Source organism: Aulonocara sp. 'chitande type north' Nkhata Bay, linkage group LG14, assembly GCF_057382095.1.
Source record: "Aulonocara sp. 'chitande type north' Nkhata Bay isolate Kocher_YH1m ecotype deep benthic linkage group LG14, A_spYH_male_GT1.1, whole genome shotgun sequence".
NCBI lineage: Eukaryota > Metazoa > Chordata > Actinopteri > Cichliformes > Cichlidae > Aulonocara > Aulonocara sp. 'chitande type north' Nkhata Bay.
The window spans coordinates 22,900,757-22,927,128 of record NC_141357.1 but is presented as its reverse complement, the minus strand read 5'-3'; the positions used below and the strand labels follow the sequence as shown (position 1 = coordinate 22,927,128).

The 26,372-nt window shown below is 39.6% G+C and overlaps 1 protein-coding gene across 1 annotated transcript in view; it reads right to left on the bottom strand.

The window, feature by feature from the left end:
- Positions 1-26,372, bottom strand: part of dscaml1 (Down syndrome cell adhesion molecule like 1) — a 99,820-nt gene that overhangs the window by 67,870 nt on the left and 5,578 nt on the right. Inside the window, exons 2-3 of the mRNA XM_086261608.1 lie at positions 20,220-20,540; positions 12,111-12,257 (exon numbers count right to left, since the gene is read on the bottom strand). Coding sequence (XP_086117734.1) covers positions 12,111-12,257; positions 20,220-20,540 — 468 coding nt within the window. The remainder of the gene's footprint in view (positions 1-12,110; positions 12,258-20,219; positions 20,541-26,372) is intronic.

The following is a 26,372-nucleotide window of genomic DNA, read 5'->3' as shown; positions in this document are numbered from 1 at the left end:
CAAAATGCACTACAACTACCAAAACACTTTATTCAGGTCTCAAATAAACTCATTCTTCCAGAACACTAGCAAAGGTTGACAGCCGACAAACACACTTTGTCACCCACAAAACAATGACCTAAAAAACACTAACAACATGTAGCATTACACAGTGTTTTCTTGTGTAAATCAAGGACGCATCTCTGTTTATAATTTCAATATATGTTACTGGAATGAATCGGACATCATGCAGAATTCGTTAATATTTGTTTATGTATTTTTATTTTTTTGCACTAAGTAATCCCAAAATACAAGAATTTGTATACACACCATCCACTGATACACATACAATAGTAATGCTAATCTACTCGGTCTCCTCCATTTGGCCACAGGTTCTCATCCACATCACATCTCATGTCATCTAGGGCAATACACCTAGGAAAGAATCTTCTGGCTGCCAGAATTGAAGGAGTTGAAAAATTGAAGGAGTAACACCTGTGTAGATGTTCATCTACAATGAGAATAAGCTGTGGCTGGTTAAACTGCATTTTTAGATTTAAAATATGTTTCAATAAAATATTGCTGTTGCATTTTGCTGTCTTTTTAAGTTTTGCATTGTGTTATTGTTTTGGCCATAAGTTTAACAGTTTTGAAAACAGTATGTAAGCACATGCAAAATGTCCTGTACGTACAAAGATTTTTGGCAGTTGTTGTGTCTGAGTGAGAAAATAATTCATGAAATTTGAGAGATGTAGTCATTGAATGCATTTTGTGCCAAAACAATGATAACTGATCCTCAGTTTAGCCCACATAGACTTCTGTTGTGCTCACTGTGTGAGGAGTTTTGCAAAAGTGACCTAAGTATTGAGAAATGTGTCCTAGCGTCTGTAAAAAACTGTAATGTTGTATTTGTACGCAAGCAATTGTAGCTACAATAGAAAACAATATGTTTTATTTTGTAGAGAGGCTGCATCTGACACATCATTCATTTTCAACTTGGCTGCAGAGATGTAGTCAACAAGGATGAATGAGCTGTAGTGTGAGCACTCAACTGTCAATCTGTGCTCATACACAAGAGCTTTGTCCACAAGTGTGGGTGGGGGAGTGTGTGTGTGTGTGTGTGTGTGTGTGTGTGTGTGTGTGTGTGTGTGTGTGTGTGTGTGTGTGTGTGTGTGTGTGTGTGTGTGTAAAACTGACTCCAGAGAGAATGTACCAAGGCTAAAATGACTTTCAACTGAAATGTATATGAGATTCAAATTACATTCTCTTTTTCCACTATACTCTCGCTTCCCGCACTCCTCTCACCCTTTCTTTGTCTTCTGGGAGCCTTAGTCAGCTAAGCTTAGATGTAAAAAGATTGCCTTCTTTCTCTTGCTCTCTCACACACCAAAACACACATTCTTTGTCAGAGGGCAGCTGGATATAGGAATAGTATTGAAAGACAAAATATAGTCAGGTTATAAGAAAGCTTCCTTTAAAAAATGGCCTTCACTATGGCAGCGTGTTTCTCCGTGCTGCATTCAGTGACAACTGACAACAATGCTCTTTCTAAGTCCTGATGTTATTCCACATAATGGAATCTTGGACAATAAAAATAAAGTAGAGCTTCTCTACGTATGAGTTCGGCTGAATGATAATTAATTTAGTCCTTTAGCTCACTTGAAACTGTGGCTGTATTGTCATAATTGATGCAAGCTCTCACTACTAGCTTAACATTGTTAACTTTACTTCATGCGCAACAAAGCAAACCTGGAGGCGGCAAGGTTTTTCTTCTGGCTTTGTGCATTGAACACCTGGAGGTTGAAAAGGACACAATTTTGAGTTGTGATTTCCCACCTACAAAATGTGTCACTGCATTGAAAAACAGATGAGAACGTTCTTTTGACTTGGCATAAAGTCTAAGCCAAGTCAAAAGCTGTTTCAGTGACTGCTCAGACAGTCGTTGTCCAAGAGAAAAACATTGCTCACAAAACACCACAAAATTGCAAAATTTGCCAAAAAATAAAACATGAGAAGAGGCTACATTCATTTTGGCACCACAATTGTTGGCTAGATGAAGCATGAAACATGAAATATGATAGTGTCCACAACTTCAGCATAGCGTAGGCTGAAATACAAGGGCATGGTGTCGGCCGTGAGCTGCTAATACACCTGGGCTGCTACTATAGATGGTGCTGCGAATGCAAGTTTGTAAACCAAAGCACTAAAACAGAAACTTAAGGCTTAGCCTAAACTTTGTCTCTGTTCTGTCACTTTAACACAATAAAACTCAGGAGTTTTGTTTGAAAAATCAGATACACCCATTACAGTAAAGACAAATTAAGCAGAATGACTTCTAAGAAACGCATAAACATTTCCAAATATCTGCACAACACTGCAATCGTGTATTCCCATTAACTGGGGGTGAATTCTGGGGAGGACTGGGTTCTGTTTTGGGGACTTAGTAGAAGTTTTAATGACTTTATGTTATGGATAAATCATTATATTTGAATAAGGTGCATTTTTAACTTTTTTAAAAGTGGATTTTTAAAACAAAATGTTTAATTTTGTTTGTTGACCACACCAAAAATTGGATTATTAATAGCAGTATCCTTTATTTAGTTTGGGTGCTTATAAATGAAAAAGCAAAAAGTTGGAGGATTCCTCCAAAGACATTTGAAACTCACATTTCTGTTTTCAAACAATGTCCCCAGTGAGTGAGAGGAACAAAAACCCAGATTGCCCTGGGCATCGTAAAACAATGGCTATGCACATGAACAAAACAGACAAAAAACAAAATGGAAAGAAGAAAAAAAAACAGGCTGCACTTTCAAAATACCAACAGCTAAGGTACAGAAAGTGAGCGCAGAGAAAATAGGTAGGTGAGGGAAGAATAGGAAGAGGGCAGACACACTGAAAATAGCAGAATGTGAAGAAAAATAATGATGCAAAACAAGAGGCGATCAAGTGGGCCTGATAAGCGCTTCAGAGGAATAAATGTCAAGTCAAGCAGTAAGAGAACCCTAGGAGGCAGAGGTAAAACAGAAAGTGAGAAAGAAAGAGTGCATTTATGACACAAACAAACCAGATATGGAAACATGAAGGGCAGATGTGAATCGGTCTATAATGGATCTGAGCTGCTTGCACCACTTTGTTGCTGCAGCTAAATTAAAATACGAACCGAAAACTTGAAAAAAAAAAAGGTATTGACAAAAAAACAACAACAACACCAACTCTAAATGTGTTATACTCCACCGACTTCTATGAGCTATTGATGTGTGTGCGCTGATACGGAGGCATATGTCTTATGGGAGTCCTCAGGCCATCTCATAGATCCCAGAGAGCTCATTGATTAGCTATTAATAAAACACAGAGATGGCACTGCTGACAAGGGAGATCAGTGGGCTCACACACATGCGCTCATGTACTTACACACACACAGGCAGATGCACATCTGAATTTAACAGATATGACAGAGGTTATGTGAGGTTAGAGGGAAAGAGTGGGAAGGGCGGGAAAGTCCAGAAATCCAATAAAAATGGCAAGTGTCAGAAAGGGTAAAATAAAAATTGAGAAGGACTAAAAAAAAAGGAAGTGCAGGTCAAATGTGCAAACCTGTTTCACCTGTCTTCTTATTCTACGGCTATCTCGCTGTCCTTTTACTTTGAAGCACTCTGTCTCTCCCTTACTGCCTCTGCTTGTGTCCACTGTGGGCTGCGTGTCATGGGTCTGTCGGCTGTCGCCATCCTGACTTTGATTAACTGTGATCTTTCAGCCCAAAGAAAAGAAGTGGATCCAGAAAAGTGAGAAGAGTGCCAGAGGCAGACAAAGAGAGGTAAGAGGAGGAGCTCCTCAAGCAGATGGACACGACGCTGGTCAGACCAAGACGTGTTCCAGAGAGAGAAAGAGACTGGAAGGACAAAGAAATAGAGAGCAATGCATCAAGCAGAACACATTTTCATCTCTTTTCTGCTTTATTTGCTTCAATTTTCATCCATTTTGTTCCCGGTCCAACACCCCTCTGCTTTCCTCCTCCTCCTCTTCCTCTTCAGCTACCCTGCCTCCTTGCACCCTCCCTCTCTCTTCTCCTAGCATGTACATCTTCAGGTCATGGGTCATTAAGTCAGCTCCAGCGGGGATGTGTTGGAACAGGATATCTCTCATATTGCCCTGCCCCCAGCGCACTACTAAAAACACAAATACACAGAAACACATGCATGTCTACAACTACAGATGCACATAGGAATGCTCTGTTTTCTTTCTTTTCCTTTGCTTATGTAGCCTTTTCTTTAACACAAATGTAACAACTAGACACATTTTTCGACCTGCCGACACTCAACTTCAGCATTATCTGCTGCGATTACAGTCGTCAAAGTCATCATATTCTTGACTCCGAATGAAACATTTTCAGTGTTTAATGGCAACACTGCACTCTGTACACAGCAGGGCTGAACTGAAAATGATCAATAATGATAAAGCCTCACATTTTATCATTAACCAATTTGTCCACAAATGGCAGAAAATTGTCACAACATCACAACTTCTAAAAGTCGACAATGATGCAAAGAAGAAGCAAATCGTCTTCTATAAAACCTGTTGGGAATTTGTGGTATTTTCATTTTTTCTCAAGAATGACTTAAACCATTAATCAATTAATTCCAAATCGTTTTTTTTTTCCTTTAGTTTAATCAGCTGGTGGTGTTTATGGAAGCTTATTTCGGCCATTAAAAAAGAAAAACCTGAATTTTCAATTATTATCTCCAAATTTTGACTTACTTGAAATTTCAAGTTATTTTAGTTAGTTGAAATTTTAAGATAATAGCTTGAAATGTTTACTTAAAACATGCTTCTGTATGGTTTCACCAATCATACACTATTTGATTTTTTGAAGAAAACAATAAATATTGGCCCACAGCACAGTTTTTTTTCCTAACTTTAAACAGTTCCAGCTCATGTTTTCTCACCTACTTAAGAGTGCAGTTCAACCATTTGAAGCCAATACATGATGCAGTTCTCTTTTTTCAAATAAAGGTGAAATAAGTAACTCGTGTCAAACACAAACTATGGTGTTTGCCTACTTAAAATGAGCAGCAGACCAACTTAAGCAAAGGTCACACAAAGTGAATTCACCCTACAGCTTAAGCACATGTGACAAACACTGTCACTGCAAATTCCTGGTTGCAGATTCCAACGCACGCACTTACACACACACACACACACACACACACCCAGCACACACACACATACACACACAAATGTGCATACAAGTGCAGCTCTTCACCATGGTTTTTGTGCACTGTCAAACAACATTAGATCGCAAGGTGTCAGTGGGATAATTAGAATAACACATCCACTGCATTCTTCATTATGTGTGTCATCTTCACTTACTGGCTCTGCTTCCTCATTGACACCACCCATACTCCCACCCCTGACAAACACACACAATCCTAACCAATCTTACAAGTGACATGCTTTTTTAGGCAAGTTATGCTCCCCATTAGTGATGATCTGAGGTAAAAATCTAATTGTCTGAACCTCTATCATGTATTTTTTCCCCTAATTAGCTTCTTGGGATGGAAGAGGAGGAGAAAGGCAGCAGCGATATAAAATTTAAAGCTCCGGCGTCACTACTTGAGGAAGAAGTTGTTGGCGAGATCACGGTGGGTGATGAGTAATGCTCTGACGTTGGCTCTGCAATTGGCACAATATCTGACAGCAATTCTGTCTGCTGGCATGTACCTAGTCAGTATTGTAAGGATATACGTGGAAAGATCCAGGGCACGTATCCAGTCAGTCATAAATATGCAAACCTCATGGGAGGTAGATCTGCAACAAAGCCTATATAACAAGAAACATACAGTGTAACATGAAAGGCACACCGGTCAACAGGTCACAAAAACACACACACACACACACACACACGGATGCATGAGAAATTCGCGTGAATGTGCTTCTGAACACCTTGTGCTTAATGAATAACTAACTAGCTGAGAGAAAAAGGGAGCCATCTTCTCTGAGTAACGCCAAATGAATTCGCCGAAGCGCTATGCAAATGTTCCCTGGGCTAACGAGACTGCCTGCATGATTGGAGTGCCATTGAAATTCTCCTCGTGCACAACCCTCTCTCACTTCCTACCTCCCTCTCTCCCTCCTTCAACCTCCCTCCATCTCTCCCGCCATTTCAATCTCTATGCAGAACATCCATGTTCCTGAGCATGTACTTTCTATCTATCTATCTATCTATCTATCTATCTATCTATCTATCTATCTATCTATCTATCTATCTATCTATCTATCTATCTATCTATCTATCTATCTATCTATCTATCTATCTATCTGAAATCTACAAAATAGAATTTCTTTTCAATATTCAAATCATGTTATCCACAAAGACAAACACAGCGGCCCTATCAGTGCCTGGACAGCAGTGAATGCCCCTGTGTCTGACTCTCTTTCTGTCTGTCTCACTGACACAGCTAGCACACACACGCACGCACACACACATGCGCACACAAAGTCCGCTCAAACAGAGCAAGCTCAGAGTCACTCTGCACCTGTTCTCTCTGTAAAACATCCAAACACGAGTGCTGAATAAATAACCCAACCTAACATGCATCACTGCCAGAATCGGACACACACACACACACACACACACACACACACACACACACACACACACAGCCCATAAATACTCATCAATAAGTAAACAGCACCCATTTCCCCTCCACAGTTACCCCCCTGCCTGCCCTCTTCCCCCACCTTTACCCTAGGTATGAATGGTAACCATTCTAAAGACAAACACACATAGATGTGCACCATGTGTGTAATGGTTAATGGTTAGATACTAACAGGAACAAGTAAAGAAAGTCTAAAGAAAAATGAGAAATGGAGGGGAGAGGGGAGGTAGGGGAGCATTAAGTACTTGTCAGATGCATCTTTAATGGTAGGCCCCACTGGCTTTAAAGCCTCTGGCCTTCTCTCCCTCCCTGGGGTGCTGGGGACAGCAGGAAATCTCAGCGCACACACCTCTTTCTTTGTCCATCTGTCCAACCCCTTATATGTCCTCATACACCTACCCACCTCATTCCATCATCCCTGCATCCTATGCCCACTTTCCCATCTGCATAATTTAACATGTCATGCTTTTGTGCCACTTTGTCTCTCTCTTTTTCTGCCTATTCTGCCATTTTTCAGCCTATCTGTTGTTCACTTTCAGGCCTGATGGAGTGGAAGAAAAAAAGACGATGCTTTGTCACTTCACTATTTCCTAATAAGTGCCTCTAGAAAAGAAGGGCGGGAGAGGGATAAAGTTAAAAGTGGAAAGACAGAGGGGTGGGAAGAGTACAGGTCCTCTGCGGAGTGGCTACAAAATGGAGACTGGGACAGAAGCTACTGCAGCTGTGGTGACGCTACACTTCACAGAGAGAGAGGCAGTGTGTGTGAAAGAGAAGGGGGATTAAACAGCCTCAATCAATGCAAAAAAACCACAGACGTCACACTTTTCCACACCCTCTTCACCCTCGATGTTTACGCTTTCTGTTGTTATCTCCCGCGATATCAACTAATCAATCACTTAGTATTGTTCTGTGACTCTATTTGCTTGTTCAATCTATTACAATTTTCAAAAATATTGTAACATTGCAAGTGTCTTCTTTCTCATATGAATAAAGATTGTTCTTTAAGAAGCCATACATTGTTTAAGATAAACGAAAACAACTTAATTGTGTGTGTTAATCTCTTTATCCCTTACACTGGTTTAATGCTGTAATATGACTCACAATGTTCTCATTAACATTTAATGAAGCATGCTACTCAGATGCCACCTGAATAGTTCATTCAACCACAGTATGTAAATGTGTAATTCAAATAAGCTGTAGTTTCTTTGGCTCTAATGAAGCAAGCACATTATATCTAAGTGTGTACAGTTTGCAGAACTGACTCAGCTGCCTCACAAAAGAAAGGAACATTAAAAAGACTACACTGACTTCATGTGTAGCTATTACATAAAATAAAGACCATTCCTGTAAATGTCTTTTGGCAAACTTTGATATTTCTATTTTAACTTCAGTATTTTAGTAAAGGAAGAGGGCAGACACACTGAAAACAGCAGAATGTGAAGAAAAATAATGATGCAAAACAAGAGGCGATCAAGTGGGCCTGATAAGCACTTGAGAGGAATAAATGTCAAGTCAAGCAGTAAGAGAACCCTAGGAGGCAGAGGTAAAACAGAAAGTGAGAAAGAGAAAAAGCAGGTCTATAAGAAACATAAAATCCTGAAGTTTGGGGTTATGTCTACATCATGGTCCAATCACAGATGCTGATGATATTGTTGAATGTGTTGCTTACTTTTGGACATTTCCTTTCCCACAAATACAATTAAACCCATGGCAATCATTTATTAAAATTAAGATTAAAATTAACATCCAAGTCTGCACATTGCATTTTTGTTTCCTTGGCCCTTTCGAGTGCTGCAACAAGTGTTATGCCCCTGACACAAGCCTGATGTAGAAATCAGGGACACATTCTGGGATTATAGGAAAACATGCACAAGTGAGAAAATACATATAGTTACAGGATGGCAGGAGAAAAACTGATCATCTTTCAAAGGAAAAGTATGATCACACCATATAAAACCCAAGCTTTTACAGTGCAAACGTGTAAAACTTTGGCATGCATTTCCAAAATACTTAAAGTAAACTGACATATGCTTGACAATTCTGCTGTACGGTTTTAGGTCAGTTATTAGCTATTCTCGATAACAATACATGCATAATATGTATCCAAGGTGTGTTTGCAACTGAACCTCTAACGACCAATCATCTTTAAGCGGGGTTTGATTGCATGCAGGTAGAGAGCAAAATTTACACAGCTTTGTTAATGTACCTGCATTCATAAACTCTGCTGGACGGATTAGGAAGTGTTGGCTCAAATATCTGCCTTCTACACTGGAAGCTCCTAGATATTGGCTGTTGTCCCTGTTAACAGAGTGGCCAACAGGTTTATTATAATAATATATATATCACACAGGCACATAGTGTCACCGACAAGTCACACACAGTGCTTCATCATCCTAATCCAGACCATGGATGATGGACTATACAGTTTGCAATGCAGGAAATAAAGAAAGAAAGATGCTACATATGCTGATATGTCCTCTGTATGTGTGTGCGTGCGTGCACATGTGTGAGTATGGTGGAGATGAACCGTGGTGATGCACTTATAAAAATCAGGCAGCGATGCATCCTCACACCTTCCTCATTCCGCCCGCCGGATCGCACCCGTTACCATGGCGACCAGATAAAACTCACAATGTTTTAAGCTCCAACTGGAGGAGGAGAGCGATACTAACAAAGTGACACGCAAACACTCACACATACACACGGATGAAGTTCCTTCGTACACATCGCTGTCAGAGCATACTCTTTCAGTTCCCTAACTGACAAGCAAACAAATGTTAATTTTCTAACCGACAGCAACACCAGCAAACCATCAATTAAAGGGAGAGGCATGGCTAGATAGAGAAGTAGCACGAGAAGGGGAGGAATATGACAAGGGAGTAAAATCCACGATAGCCAGTCAACACGCAAAGCTTCGCACTGTTTGACTGTCTGCCTGTCTATCTATCTGTCTACTCCCCCACAAATCGCTCCACGAACAGGCCTCAACGCAAACAGATTTGGCTGTCAAATAGTGACATGACACCCAGGCAGGGTCGTCTCACAGTGAGGCCAGCTGTCAGCAAACACCCTCCTGCCTCTTCATCAAAGCCCATTCAAACTTAGCTTTATTGACCAACACAGCCGTCTGTTTGACATGTATCATCCTGTCAAGCCAATACCTTGGCATACAGTGTCCCTAATAAATGGCAAACCACTAGAGCATCTCGAGCGCTATCGAAAGACTGAAAGCTGTACATGCTACCAGGAGCTGATAGATGAAGTGGATGGATAGATGGATGAGGTGTATGGTGGAGTGCAAGTGGGGTAGGTGGGGCCCGCACATGGATCCTCTGTGTCTCTGTTTGTGTGTGTGTGTGTGTGTGTGTGTGTGTGTGTGTGTGTGTGTGTGTGTGTGTGTGTGTGTGTGTGTGGTTATGATGCTGACACGGGCCACCAGTCTGTACCAGGGTTGAGGAGGGGGCATCAAGCCAAAGATGGACAGAAAGAAGAAGAGATGCACTGTGTCACCAATAAAACGTATTCATCAGGACTGAGAGGAGAAGAAGTAGAGAAGAGAAGGAAGCGAAGGAAAAAGGGAAAACAAATACTCTCAAGTATTTTGAAATGCCAGCTCAGATATTTCGGGATTATATTACTTAGTAAACAATTGGAAAATCAATTAACCATTTTGTTTAAAGATGCCTTATTAGACATCTTCATATGTGCGGAAATGTAAAAGTGACCATTTATAATCATCTAAAAGAATAAGAACAAGAAAAATCCAAGAAGAACAAATATGTGATTGAAAGTTATGATGGTGATCATTGAAATAGTGACAACTGATAACCTGACTGATCATTTCACCTTAAAAATTGTGTTTCAGTTATTGAAAATGAAACAGATTATTGTAGTTCGTGCAGTGATAATTCATTCAAATGGAATCAATGGAATGTATAGTTTGTTTCTTAAAGATTATGGATAACATGAACTGGTCACAGCTGAAAGCTCAAAGAGCTGCTCATTCAAATGTGTGTGTGTGTGTGTGTGTGTGTGTGTGTGTGTGTGTGTGTGTGTGTGTGTGTGTGTGTGTGTGTGTGTGTGTGTGTGTGTGCATACTTTTGCTTGTCTATATGTGCATGCTTTACCAAAGGCGTCCATCACGCGATCAATAACATACTCCCACTGAGCTCTTGCACACAGCCATGATACAGTGGCTTTAGCAAATACACATACACACACACACACACGCACACAAACACACACACAGAGCTATGAGTCAAACAGACTGGCCCGGTCTCACCACTCTCACACTGAGGGATCCGTGACAAGAGAGAGGGGAATCCACCAGCAAGCTTTATCGATCCAGACTGGAAACCCCCCTCAGGCCACACACACACACACACTTACTATAGTTGTGCTGGATCAATGAGTGCTCCTGTGTGAAGGACAGAGCAATATAGAGAGGCACACAAATACACAGACACCTTTATAGACACACTCACACACAGTGTTGAGAGATGAAACAGGCAGTCTGTATCAGAGAGCAAGATAAGGGGCAGAGAACAATGCGTATCATCTGACCTAAACAGTCTCATCTGACACCCTGCAATTTGCCATTGCTCCATGGAGCAAATGTTAACACTGCAACACAAGCCTGAACACATACTGTAGATACACACGAGTGCCAATGCACAAGCGTAGCAGCACGCAGGAGGCCCATACTGATATTTTCACTCTTCAGTTAGACAGTGAATGATTTGTTTAGAGGATCAGATGAAACAGAGTGAACAACACCAGACATAAGAGAGCCCTAGAGGTGTTGCTGCTCTCTTTTAGGTGACTGTGATAACATCAAATTAGACACACACACACACCCCAGTCCACACACACCCCTCGGTCCTCCTCTTTCTCTCTCTCTCTCTCTCTCTTGCTTTCTCACTTTCTCTCTCTCACACAAACACAAATAGCACATGTCTGCTAATGTCTGATTTATCCACAGAACACAGCTCTGAACCACAGCAGTGACAGTGACTGAGCAGCCAGGAATGTGTCAGGCAAAGGCCATTTCATCAGCCTTATTTTTGAATGAATGAGGCATTCTGTCATCTTCTCTCACTGGGACCAGTACCAGCAACACAAATAAACACAAATAGATTGATTATTATTGATAAAGAGAAATCAACAATCACAAGAAAGTCCATTACGTTCTGAAAGCAAACCACATTTAAAAAAACAAACAAACAAACAAACAAAAAAACATCCCTGGATTTAAAGCTTGGACTTCATTTGCAATAACAGAGAAAATTCTTATTTCTCCACCTGCAAATATTCCATTTATGTAGTGGAATGAGATTAGATCATTTGCTTTCCATTATTAACCACAGACACAAACAGAGTGAGCATGAACTTGGAAAATGAACCTGAAGCTTTTGTCTGCAGTCTTAGTTTGGGCTTTTTGATGAATCATTGATTATGAGTGGCTGAATCTCCTACCAGGGACAATGGCGACGGTGTCTTTCTCCCAGGAAACAACGCTGACATACTCCTGGACAGCTGAGGGGATGAGGCACTTGAACACGGCAACATTACCCCGCATGGAGCGCTGGTCGGCCACACGGACTGTGTAGGGCTCCCTGAACACTGGTATGTGAAGAAAAGAGTTGATATTAGTCACTAGATGTACACTGGGTGAGAGTGACAGTGGACACTTCAGTTTAATAAACCTCAATCTGATATTAATACTGATATTTAAAAATGACAGATGAATGCTTATATCATAAATTGGGAGTCTGCACAAACTGTGATATGAGAGGTATAGTTTACTTTTATGCTTTAATTTAATCAAATCTACATCTCTCAAATAGCTTTTTATATACAATTTAGTCCACAAAGGCTGTCAACAGCCCACAAAAGTCTTTATAATGTTTAGTCAAGCAAAGTACCACAGGAGGGCTACCATACAGCCAAATCATAAAAAGATTGGGATACTCTATAATAGAGTTCAGACACGTAAAGGCAATATGTAATTACAATGTAAGAACACAAGGTAAAGATAATCTGATAATAATCTGTTACATTTTCATTGAAAACATTTATTCTTCCTTTTAAATTAAGGAACTAAATTCATAAAATTAAATATATTTGTAATATCATTTGTTGTGTTTCTCTTTACTGTCTACCGTACATACTGGTATTTAGTGTAACATGTTACACAGTAACGTGCTACTGTAATCACATTACACTTTTCAATAACATGTTACTGTATTGCATTAAATTCAGTAATTACATTACATTTGCAATTATGTTGTTATAAAGGTTCTTTCAGTTCTCTACAGGATGCATCAACAGAAACAATAAAAACACCAAACAGGACTTTTTCTTCCTGCACTTGTACTGAAATCCAGAGTAACCATAGTTGTTGTTTTTTTAATTTCCTAATTAGTTTTTTATTTTTATTTTCATTTTTATTTTCATTTTTAATTCCATTTAATTTCATTCAAAGTAATTTTTTAAAATATGTTTAGCCCTATGACAGCTGGGATAGGCTCCGGCAGCCCCCGCGACCCTGAAAAGGATAAGTGGAAGCAAATGGATGGATGGATGTTTAGTTTAATTTAGTTTAGTCTCTTTAATTATTATCTTATAAAGGGCTTATGTCAGAGGTAAGATTTAGGAAAATAAATATCAATATTAAAATAAAAACACTTAAGTTTTTGAAAGCATTACCTCGTAATCTTGTAAACATCCAGAGTTTCAATAAACACATCCATCAATGTCTCATTGGGAATGTTGTAATAATATTTTTTTTAGCAGACTAACAGATACTAAAACTCACTTCTATTTTGGTTTTCCAAATTCACAATATCATTTCAGTTAATTTGCATTTGTCTTCAAAAGTCTAGTTTTTACTTTTATTTTAGTTAACTGCAATGTTTCTCACATCTAATTGGAGTATTGGAATTTCAGGAGTGGGACCTCTAAACACGCTCCTTCCGGTTGTCATCTAGGTTCCCCCAGTTCTACAAGCTGTTTATTCTCGTTTACGTGCCCCACCCTCCCTCTTTGTTTTCAATTCTTTAACTTCTTCACTTCTATTTAGTGCACGGGGATCTGCCAGGCCCGGGAGCCATCGCCAGTCAAGGCCTTCCCCAAACCGCAGCTCAATTCATGTCCAAGCATTCACCTTTACCTACTAAAACGCTGTCAAACCTAAAATGAGGACGTTGGCCCAGCTGGTGAATTTTAGTTTTTAGGAAAAGGGTGGCAAAGTCTACATCTTTAGAAGTAGAGATTCAGGCATTGCGTTGGTTTTTATTGCCCAAAAAATAAGAATGTAGTAGTAAAAGTACAAACTACATCCAGGAGTCTGTATTTTTACCTGTTCATGTTCCTGCAGGAGAATTGCTGTGATGAACATGGGGACGTCGCTTTCAGATGGTTTTCAACTTTGAATGTAAACACTAAAAGTAAGATTGTATGATTGTCCTTACTAGGATATTGTTTTGCCTCAGTTTATAGAACTGTAGGTAATTATGCGCGACAAATAATATAACAAATTACTTATTTTGGAGATTAATTAAGGTAATGAATACATTTTAAGAAAAGTAACAAGGAATGTGGAACACTGAGCTAACAATGCTGGTGGTGAATACTTTTAGGTATTGGAAATTACAACCTAAAATATATCTTAAATGTGTGGAAATTCTTTATTATAATATTCTTTATTCTCTATTATTCTTTATAGTTGCTCTCTATAGAATCAGAATTCATTAACTGAACTTAAAGGATCATTTTTTTAGTCATTATTATCAAGAATTGGCATTCGGATATAGTGATAGTCCTGATTTTAAGCAGTGGTATAAAAAATAGTAATACATCTAAAACAAACAACAACGAAAAAACACAAATATTTTTTTCAAATACTTTTTTCACATGTTGACAATTCACAGCTGACATCTGTCCTGTTCGACAAATACTTAAAGCAGGGTGAGTAAATAACCTTGTCTGGTGCTCTGTTCAGCCACATTAAGCATGTTTTTCACTGTTCAGCCACAGCTTTAAAAATCACGGGGCAATTGTAAGGAGGACCGACTCGGAGCTGTGTTGAAGGGGATACGTAGCGAGTTGCTGCTGGCCTTTTAAAGAACAACGCCACAGATGCTATGAGACGGCAAAGAGTGGAGGGTTGCACAGAGCCGATGGAACTGTCACATGCAGGCGCCAGGGCATCAAAAACACACCCTCTGCACATGGCATGCAGAGCACTAAACTGTGAATCTGTGCCAGTGTACAGAAAGGATGGTGGCGATTAAGACAGGCTTAATGATGAAAACACTAGCCTGTAGCAATAGCCTGATTGGTGAAAAATGTGAAATGCTGAATCAGAGCATAAATTTTCATTAAATAAATTAAGTGAAATTAAATTAATGGATTATTCTGGTAAGAAGGACAGACAGGTAGTTCAAGGACATGCTAGCTCGAGCGAATAAACAGAGCTGTTTTATAAACTGAACTGTGTGGCCTTGGCTGCTATCTTCATCTCATTTGTTTAAAGGTATGTTGCCAGATTTTTCAACACAGACAATTCACATTGGACACAATTTGACTTGAATAAGACGAACAGAAAAACAAAGTTACAGAAGTCAGAAAGGGTCTCAGAAAGGCTGATATTAGGGAGTGTTTCCAGCAATCTATCAATGCGGGCTCTCTTTAGAAATGAGGGCAGTAATGACTTAACAATGTAAAACACACATACACACAACAGAGGGAGTGGCCCTGCACTCCTATGTGTTCGCTCTCCCCCAGCTCTCCAGTGATATAATTAACGCCTAGCCTGAAGGCCAGTTTCCTTGGTCATTAATAATGCTTTATGCCAGCCGCCACTGTCACTGGAACCCATTGGAACCAAAGCCAGTGTCCTTGTCCAAACGGTGGGGAGTCTTTCACCTTAAAGTTCGATGTTTAATTTCCTGATTCTTTGTCTCACCATGTCTATTTCTTTCACACTAGCCTACTTTATCCATGTTCATCTAATCCTTGGGCCTTGTTAAGGAGTTAAGACTGGGGCAGACTGTGTCAACACCATGGAAATGTCACTTTTTGACATATATATGATCCTGCCAAAAACAGATGATGCATATTGGCTATTGAGCCTTGACACTGACAATTATGGCACTACCATGCCACTTTGGACCTTAATTATGCCTGGTTATTGTTTCTCACTTGGTCACCTAACTCACGGGCGGCTAATGTGAATTGAAGCTTAATTTGTAAATAAATCAAAACTAAAACACAATTAATTCCAATCAGGTCCTAATCTCAGTTTTTCATTTAAACAGCCCTTGCTTTTCACTGAAGCCATCTACCTCAGATCGATACCCTGGATCGACAGAGTGGCCTCGGCTGTTGTGGCCGAGCCAATTCTTTCAATCATTTATTTACTCTCTGACTGACCCTGCTGCCTCTCGTCAATAGCAAGTAAAATCCCCAATGCCCACTGAGCCTCTCATAGAGTGTTTAAAATCAGCTTGGCAGATTGTAAATGTTTGGCGTGATGATGACAGTGGTCACATTTTAATACAGCAGAGGTGCTAAACCAGTCAAGGTCACCTCGGGTTTGTACTTCCTGTCAGTGATCCCACCTTGCCCTACACTTGATTCCTTTTAAGAAAGTGTTGTTTAACCACTCGTTACCCCATTAAAATCTGTCAATCAAGCCATGTATGGCGACATGCCCTTGGACCCATCTATGTAACCGACCCCACTAAGAGGCAGCTGTTGTGATAGCATTGTCATTTATCACACGTTTCTCTTAGAAAATATGAAAGACAGAGAGGAAAAAAACCATTACATATTCATCCTCTTAAGCCTTGTGACATGATGCAAATGGTACCCCAACTGATTTGTGTGTAAATTGCACTCCCCCTCATCGCATGCGCAGCAGAATCATTAGGATGTTACTGATGCCTGACTATATGCAGCCTGGTTGCCTAGATACAAGTTAAAACATGGGTCTGGGCGACTGGGCGCACTGGGAGGCAAGTCCTGTATCACTGTCGCTTCAATAATTAACGACGGAGAAACCAAATACTGCATTTACTTATTCATAAAGCGAGCATTAAAAACACAGCAAAGGGAAAGGATAGAAACGGGGAAGTATAATGAAATACAAGAGAAATGAATGGATGTGGGTTGCATTATTGAATTGAAAAGGATGAAAAAAAGCAGTCTATCAGGTTCAGGTTCAGACAGATATGAGGAGGGCAGATAGAAGAAATAGATCTAAACACCTGCTGCCTTGGCCCTGTCCTACGTAGGTTTGTGTGTTTTAGGTGGAACAAAGGGGAGATAGGGTGGGGCTCACCGAACAGGTCTACCCAAATCATTATACCAAGTTTTTGTAAAGATGTGTTATGTGAGCAAAAAACAAAACTCTCAGATGTTTTTTTGCAATTTTGTTTTAAATTTCTATCCTTCAAATGTCCTTTGGGTCTTTTGTTTATTAACAGACAGAGAAAAATGCTAAATTTGCTTTATGAGAAAGTCCCTTGATATTTTTAAGTTTTGAACTGAAGCTAAGATAATGCTAGGCGGATAGACAGATAGATATACAGTACAGTCATGAAAAAAGGTTTTCTTTTTTGGTCAGAGTTGAATTCAACAAATTATACCATTTATAATATAATATTGAAATTTTTGTTTAGTTAACTGGTGATTCTAAATTGGTTGTCGGTGTGGATGTGCATCTCTCTGTCTTGGGTAGGGTGTACCCTGCATCTCCCCCTACGACCGCTGGGTTAAGCGCCTAACCCTCCAGTAAGTACAGATCAAACTGAAGATGAAACTCAAGTTGCCATGCACACTCCAGTTTAAACATACGTATATCAATAGCCTTTCAGTTGCCTCTGGATATGAGAATGTATCAAACTGTTTTACCAAAAATAGTTGCGTGCAATAGACTGGCGTTACACTCGAGTGAAAAATGCACAGAGAAAACTAGATTTTTCAAAATGAGATACCCAAACAAAAACATATACAGGAAAACAAGCAGCCCACATACTGATTTTCATAAATGTAGAGCTATCCAGACAGGTGCTTGAGCTATTATTGGACCACAATCAGCATGCAAAGAAAAGGGTGAGAAAGAGGGGGAGGGATAAAGAGAGAAAGGGAGATGTGAAGACGTGAAGCGAGAGAGAGAGGGGGAGAATGACGCAGGGGGAAGTGGGAGAGAATTTTTTTAGGGGGGGGGGGGGGTGTCACACTGTGAGCTGTCAGCTGTCATCATTCTCCTGCACCACCTGAGACAGGGCATGCCACACCCTAGCGCTCACGCCTCTGTCGCCCATGGCAACTACAGGATTTTGTGTGAGTGTAACCGAGCCTGTGTGTTGTGTACAACTCTAGGGGTAATGAGGCACACACATGCATGTGAGCTCTGGTTATGGAGCTGTGGAGTTGTGGTTGCCTCAGCATTTAATTGATTAATTGTTGTAATTATTTGGGAGGGAAGGTCATCCCAGCACAGAGACTGGCTGTAAGGTCACTCTCACGCTGAAGGGACTGTCATCCTCTGGGGACCACATATGAGAGTGTTTGTGTTAGTGGTCGCGAGGAAGATGATCCAGCAGCATTTTGGAGAATGATTTTGTTGGTATACGTGTGTGCTAAGGAACTGCTGACTCTCTCTTCAGGTAGAATTGATAAACACAGTCAAAATGCCTCACTGGCTATTAGCATGACCTAAAAATCTACTTTTTTTTCAGGATTTCTTTTCACATCTTTTCATGTGTCTAGCTCACTCCAAAATCTTTCCTGCCAAACACCCTTACAAAGAGCTGGCGACTAAACACCATGAGCCAGCTTGAGGAAAATGGCTGAGCCTGTGTTTCAGTGTGTGTGTGTGTGTGTGTGTCTGTGTTAGCCTGTGTGTGTGTGTAGTTAGGGGACTTTCCAGTTCATGGACAGATGGAGAGACTGGGAGACAGGAGGCTTGCTGGCACGAGCTATTCGCAGGCTGGTGTGCATGTTGGTATGTGTTTGTTTGTGTGTGCGCGTGCATGTGTGGGTCCGTGTTTGTGTACATGCGCATTAACATGCAAACGTGCATATCTATTGTATAAAGTGTGTATCACATGAGGTCATGTGCATGTGTTTTTTACTTTTTGTGGTGTGTGTGTGTGTGTGTGTGTGTGTGTGTGTGTGTGTGTGTGTGTGTGTGTGTGTGTGTGTGTGTGTGTGTGTGTGTCACCGTGCAAGTGTTAAAAGATCAGTAACACCTTTCCTCGGTGTGTTCAGCACCTCTCTCCAGCTTTGACCTTGGCAGGGAGTGTGGACAGGTCACCAAACCAACTGTCTCTGTGCCTGCATGTGTGTCAGGGCACTCGGAGCTACTTAAGCCCCACCGAGAAAAGTTTTTGGTTTAAAATGACAATATGACTGTGGGCTGTTTGTGTGACCATATTTTCAGATGCTGGCTGTGGCTATGTTGTTTTTGTGATCACTTCAATGTGTGCCAAAAAAAACTGCCTCCAGCTTGGCACTTGGACATTTTTTGGTGAGTATTTAGTGAAGTGAAAATTTTCAGAATGTCCACATAATATTATTTTATTGATAACCTTAGTGGTCTCCAATGGGCCCTCAACAAATTTAAAACATGAAGATCAGTTTTCTTGTCATATTCCAACGCACTGCACTCGACCAGTTTGGTGGCACAAGAATTTGTTTTTCAAAACTTGAAGTACCTCTCCTGAAAAAGTTTTGCTACCTCTCTTTTTTTTTTGTTACAGAAAATGTATCCAATCACTGAAAGAGTCCAGTAGTGGCTTTCTATAGTAAAGCTAAAAAAAAAAAGTCAGTCTAGAAATGAACGAAAAAGTCTTTTTGTTATGATGGTCATAACATGGTCATAACAGTGGACACAAAATACTTCTATCTCTATGTTAGTTTTAATAACGGCAACAACTACCGGGCCAGAAAAGCATGAAAAGGTAAGGTTAGTTAGTTCACCTGCCCTGAACATACATGATATGACAAAAGTTGCACCTCTTAATCTTTGAATAGGAGCTCACTGAATTGAAATGTGGTACTATAATAACATGTCACCATTACAACAAGTCAGTTTGTGAAATTTCTTCCCTCCTAGATATCGCATGATTCTACAAAGTGATATTTTCACAAAGTGGAAGCATTTAGAAACAGCTGCCACTTGGCCATGAGGTCGAAGGTCATGTAAAGTTACAGATCAGGTTTGCCAAGTGTTGAGGTTCCATAGTGTGTAAAAGCTGATACCACTCCACTGACTCAGTAACTGCAGAGCTCCAAACCTTCTTTGGCATTAACATCAGTACAAAAACTGCACACTGGGAGCTTCGTAGCATGACTTTCCATGAGCAGCTGCTGTATGTGTAACATGTAGGTGGACCAGTACTTTTAATGTACATTTAAAACTGACCTTAAATACAATAACACTGACATCAATAATATATTCTAAATACATATAAAGAAGAAAAAAGGTAATAGTCTGCTGGTTTGGTAAGTAAGAAACATAGTAACATTCCTGAATTAAAGTGTCCTTCTGGCCATTCAGTTTTAAGCCCTCACCTGCTTTGATGTGGATGCTGGGGCTTCGAATCTTGCCCGCTTGGTTCTCAGCAGTGCAGAAGTATTCGTTGTCATGGATAATGCTGTTATAGGCGGAGGGGGAGAAAGGGTAGAGCTGGAGGGTGCCGTTGGCATGCACGTGGCGGATATGGGGCACGTCGTAAATGTCGTCTCCGGCAGCCAGGTACCAGCGCAGGACGGCATGGGGGGCGCCACCCGCGGGGCAGGGCAGGGACACCCCCACCGAGCTGGAGAAGGTCACCCGCTGCAGGGAGGCGTTCACAAAGTACAGCCGCGTAGAGACAACATCCTCACTGTTGACTGTTAGGATGAGAGAAGGGGAGACAGAGTTAAATAGCTGATATGTGTCAGATATAGAGACAACATTCACGCCCAATATAGAATGTGCACAATCAAGGACCAAGGAGACTGAATAAAGTTGCATAGCATGATAAACTGCAACAGACAGCCAGTGCATTAATAATGAAATATATAGTATATTAATTGTACTTGTTCACTTTGCAACTTAAACTTTGACTTTAAAAAATTATAATTACAATTATTATGAAAAACTAAGCAGATAGATAGATAGATAGATAGATAGATAGATAGATAGATAGATAGATAGATAGATAGATAGATAGATAGATAGATAGATAGATAGATAGATAGATAGATAGATAGATAGATAGATAGATAGATAGATAGATAGATAGATAGATAGATAGATAGATAGATAGATACCCAAACTGCCAACAGGTATACTCTCATATAGTGGTGGTTTTCTTTGATTGCTGTATTTGAATCATTTCTAAAGGGTCAAAGAGGTAAATATTTCCAAAAAAGGTGCTGCATGAATAAATGAACACATGAAATGAAGCCCTTTAGAGGCATTTATTCCTTTTCAAGACATTTATTAACTTCCCAACTTCTGAGATTTGGTATATGAACACTTATGAGCTTCCTGAACCCTAGGCAGTGAAGCTTTGATACAAGATATCCTGTTCAAGTATAAACCAACCTTAAAAGCAGCAGTGGGCACCAAGAGAGAACAGTCCTGACTGAAAGAAAGCAACAATGCCAGATAAGAGCAGTGGCACTGGTGCGTATCACAAAAAATCAAAGGAGACAAACAGTTTGTGTCCTGCTTCATTTCATTTCATTTTTTTCTTGCTCTTTAGTTTTGTTGTTGTTGTTTTTATTAATATTATTGCCATTTACTTTTGCTTTCAAATATTGGTTATTTTATTTTAAGCACCAAAACTTTGCTGGACTTTCACAAAGATGGTGATATAGAATACAATATGAGTTGGAATCTATAACCTTTCCTTCTGTTCAGTATATTAATTTTACTTATTAATTACTTAATTAATCTGGGGAAGCTAAAGATAGATAGATAGATAGATAGATAGATAGATAGATAGATAGATAGATAGATAGATAGATAGATAGATAGATAGATAGATAGATAGATAGATAGATAGATAGATAGATAGATAGATAGATAGAGGTGCATCGTGAACATCCATGTTACTCTTTCAGGCCTAATGCATTCTAGAGATGTATTTACAATATTTTACAGGTCTGTTAACTAAATCAGTGTGATACAGTCAAACATTAAACATAAACCTACATGCATTTGCATTCAACCTATAAGAAAGCATCTACAGGCTCCTAGGTCACCTTAACTCAAAAAACTTCCTCACTGTCTGCCAAAAGGCAGACATAAATCTCATCCAATACGAAATCCTCTGAGATCTATAATCGAATATGTGTAAACAGGTAGTCCTTTAGAAACATGCCTCTCAACAGGAAAAAAAATGGGTTACATAAGATGACCCCGCCACCACTGTTATCTTTTCTGGAGGGAAAAATGTATAAACATTTGTGGTGTGAAAGCTAAGTGCTGCATATGTGTATGTGTGTGCATTTATGCTGGGTAGCATAGTAATTTGCTGTATATCAATACTTTTGTGGCACAGATGAAGAGTTAAGTTTTCCTAAGGGGAAGCAGACCACCAAATATCCTCTTTCGCACAACGCCCTCGTCAGCTATAAAGCAATGAGGCATCCTTTAAGATCTCTGTTTCTCTGTGTGTTTGTTGGAACTGGGAAGAGGGGTGTAGAGGAGTGTATAGAAGTGCTGAGCTCGGCTTGGCTGGAGGCCAGGGGAAGACGCTATGCCCCAAGCCAGAGTATTTTCTTCTCAGACAATGATACTTAATTAATCCCTTTTCCTGGATTTTGTCAACAATGCCTGGATTAGCCCTGTCTCTTTAATTCTCCGTGTGCTGGGAGAAAATAGGGTGTTAGCTATCAATGGAGATATAAAGACACTATCCAATGTCATTTAGGCTCTAATTTTTACAGATCCTCTATATCAATGGATATCATTAGCAGCCAGCTATAAAATGAAACACAAAGGCTGACTAGCTGCTTTTTTAACATCTGAATGCATGGTAAGAAAAAAAAAGGAAGGGATGTTATAAAGGCTATTTTTGTATCTTTTCTGTCTAGTATAAATAGTAACATGTAATGACATTAATAACATGACATAAATAGGATGGGTCACATGAGAAAAGGCTCAAAAGTAAAATGCAGGGATTAGCCTGAACTGACGTAAGGTGATTTTCACTCTCAATTGTCTGCTGCCTGCCACCTAATGCATCTACCTGCCTTCCTTTCTCTTATCTAAGCGATAACTCCTCCTTTTCTTTCTGTTTCCCATCATTCCTTTTCCCTCTCCAGATACCCCTCAAAAGACATAAACCTTGTCTTTTCCTGCCACATTAAAGAAAGGCGATGTTACATGATTGAAATCTGTATGCCAGACACAGAGAGTTAAACCCACATAATCTCCTTTCACATTTAACACACACATAGTCTATCCACTCTGTAATCGCACTGCTGTGGGAGGCTGATGTCCGACTTCCCTCTTTTCCATGCGTGTGTGGGTGTGAAGCGGAAGGGAGCCAGGCAGGAGCGCAATATTGTAGACAGGATATGGGTGGCTGGTTGGGGGAAAGGTTCTCAGGTGCAAAGGTGTTCGGATGCAACTGAGTGACCGAGCGTGCATCTCAGTGTGTGGTAAGGTGAAAGGGATAGAGAAAGGTTAATGTTAAATGACTGCCTCCGCTCTTGATGCCAAATTCAACCAACAGCAGAAATCTACGATCACTTGTGCATGTGCAGAGCGTGTGACTGTAAATGTATGTGTGTACAAGCACGGCAGAGAGGAGATAGTCATTGTTGGAGCAGATCCTCTCTTCAAAAATCTGAATTTAGGTCAAGTTCAATCCATGCTACCGTTTGAATCCATGTCAATCACTTTCACAGGCTGCTAGGCTTACTGATCTGCACTTTCAGCACCACGGAGAGCACCACTATGTATTTCTGGGGATAAACACAGAAGTGCTGCCATACTTGGAAAATAAGGAGAAAACTATTAGCAGGTGACACTATTTGGAAGTAAAATATTTTCATGATAAAGTACTAAGTATTGGTTAAAAAGTATTCATAATTACGCAATTGTTCACTATTGCCATCATAACATTAATGTTGTCCTTCAGCTCACCTTAAGTTTACCATAGCCTGCTTTGCGTGTCAGTGCTTTTCTACTTACACGCCTCGCACTTCACAATTGTAGCATAGTTGTCTTTAATCTTAAAGTCTTACCAAATGAACTCAAACAGCATTTGAGTTCATAGCTGCAGGGATGAAGTGATTTTAGTGGAAATGTTTGACAGTATGTGTTGCATATGGACACTATGTGGACAAAAGTACTGAGGAACCTTTACATTATCTGTACAGGAGCTACTCAGCCATGGAAACCCATGCTATAAAGTTCCTCCCCACAGAGCACCACTTTTCAACAACAGGTGCTTACTAAGCAGGACAATCTACTATCCATGAAAAACTCACAACAAAGGTTTGATCTGTCTCCCAAACTCCTGATAACAAGCCAGTTTCAGTGCACATGAAATGTTTACAAAATATTTATATTCTCATTTAAAAGGCAGTGTCCTTAGGAATGTCACTGCTGTTTAAATATTTAATACAAAAATCCCTAAAATGCAAAGACTGTTGGGCTAATTTATATCACCTAAAAAATAGCTTTCTTCTTAAACTTATCAGAATATATCTGTTTGAACACATGAAGGCTATTCCATGCAGGAAATTGCAAGAAAACTGAATATTTTATACAACAGTGTGTATTTCTACTTTCACAGAAAAGAAAAAACTGGCTCTAACCAAAGCCAAGAAAAAAAAGTGTGAGGCTCTGATGCGCAGCAAAGCAAGAGAGCAAGTACAACTTGTTCTGAGAATCAAGAAACTCACACATCCTCAAATGTGAGATTCATTGTATAGTACCTGCAAAAAAAAAAAAAAAAAAAAAAATCAACAGTGAAAGATAACTCTAGGTTTGTGGCCTTGTAGACAGAGGCCATATGAGGCTGGCCACTAAATGGAAAAGATTAGGATGAGTGAATGAATTTGGATCTAAAAATGAGGTGTAGAACAAATAAAAGATGCTGGAACATTGACTGCCATGTAAAACAGTTTTTGTAAAGGCTAAAATAGATCTAAATGACTAGAAGACTATTCCTCCATTTTGAAATGCCACGCCTAACCTTGTCAACACTGTTTGTATAAAGTCTCTAAACTCCTATGACTCCTGTAGTAGAGCTGTTTCACTGAGCTTCACCTCTACACCAACAAATTACAGCTTGGTGGCAGTCAGGAAAAACTCTAGTATTCAAGTTGCTTTAAATATAATTGGTATTAGCAGCAGTGGGCACCAAGAGAGAACAGTCCTGACTGAAAGAAAGCAACAATGCCAGATAAGAGCAGTGGCACTGGTGCGTATCACAAAAAATCAAAGGAGACAAACAGTTTGTGTCCTGCTTCATTTCATTTCATTTTTTTCTTGCTCTTTAGTTTTGTTGTTGTTGTTTTTATTAATATTATTGCCATTTACTTTTGCTTTCAAATATTGGTTATTTTATTTTAAGCACCAAAACTTTGCTGGACTTTCACAAAGATGGTGATATAGAATACAATATGAGTTGGAATCTATAACCTTTCCTTCTGTTCAGTATATTAATTTTACTTATTAATTACTTAATTAATCTGGGGAAGCTAAAGATAGATAGATAGATAGATAGATAGATAGATAGATAGATAGATAGATAGATAGATAGATAGATAGATAGATAGATAGATAGATAGATAGATAGATAGATAGATAGATAGATAGATAGATAGATAGATAGATAGATAGATAGATAGATAGATACCCAAACTGCCAACAGGTATACTCTCATATAGTGGTGGTTTTCTTTGATTGCTGTATTTGAATCATTTCTAAAGGGTCAAAGAGGTAAATATTTCCAAAAAAGGTGCTGCATGAATAAATGAACACATGAAATGAAGCCCTTTAGAGGCATTTATTCCTTTTCAAGACATTTATTAACTTCCCAACTTCTGAGATTTGGTATATGAACACTTATGAGCTTCCTGAACCCTAGGCAGTGAAGCTTTGATACAAGATATCCTGTTCAAGTATAAACCAACCTTAAAAAATCAAAATCATGATGAATCAACAAAGGTGGCTTAATTTTTTTTAAACAACTCACTTAAATTTAGAGGGAAACCTCTTAAAATTAGTAGCATGGGATGAACGGGCTAATTGTTTTATTCTATGGTATAAATCCAGGTCACTGAGTTCACACACATTCATGCGCACGTGCAAAAACACATGAAAGCAAGCCCAGGCCTTCACTGCAAAAATGACAGCCTCCAGCAGAAAAGACCATCAAGATGATAGTGGCAACCAAGGGTCTTATGGCAGTAATGGTTTAAAGCTTAGTACAGAACAGTAAAAACATACACATAATAGCTGCCAAAATGAAGCGTCTGCTTTAAACTTATCAAAAGTAACTCTGTACTGGTCATGGGTATCACACAGATACATTAGACATATGGCGAAGAGCTCTTGTTTGCTGTTGGGCAATAGTAAAGTCTTCCCTGGAGACTTGACCTCTTTAGGATATCTGACAGGTGAGATGTTCAAATTGGACAGGAATTACAGGAATTAATGTGATCTAAACAAATAGCAGTTAGCTGCATTATACTGCACGATCCATGACATAC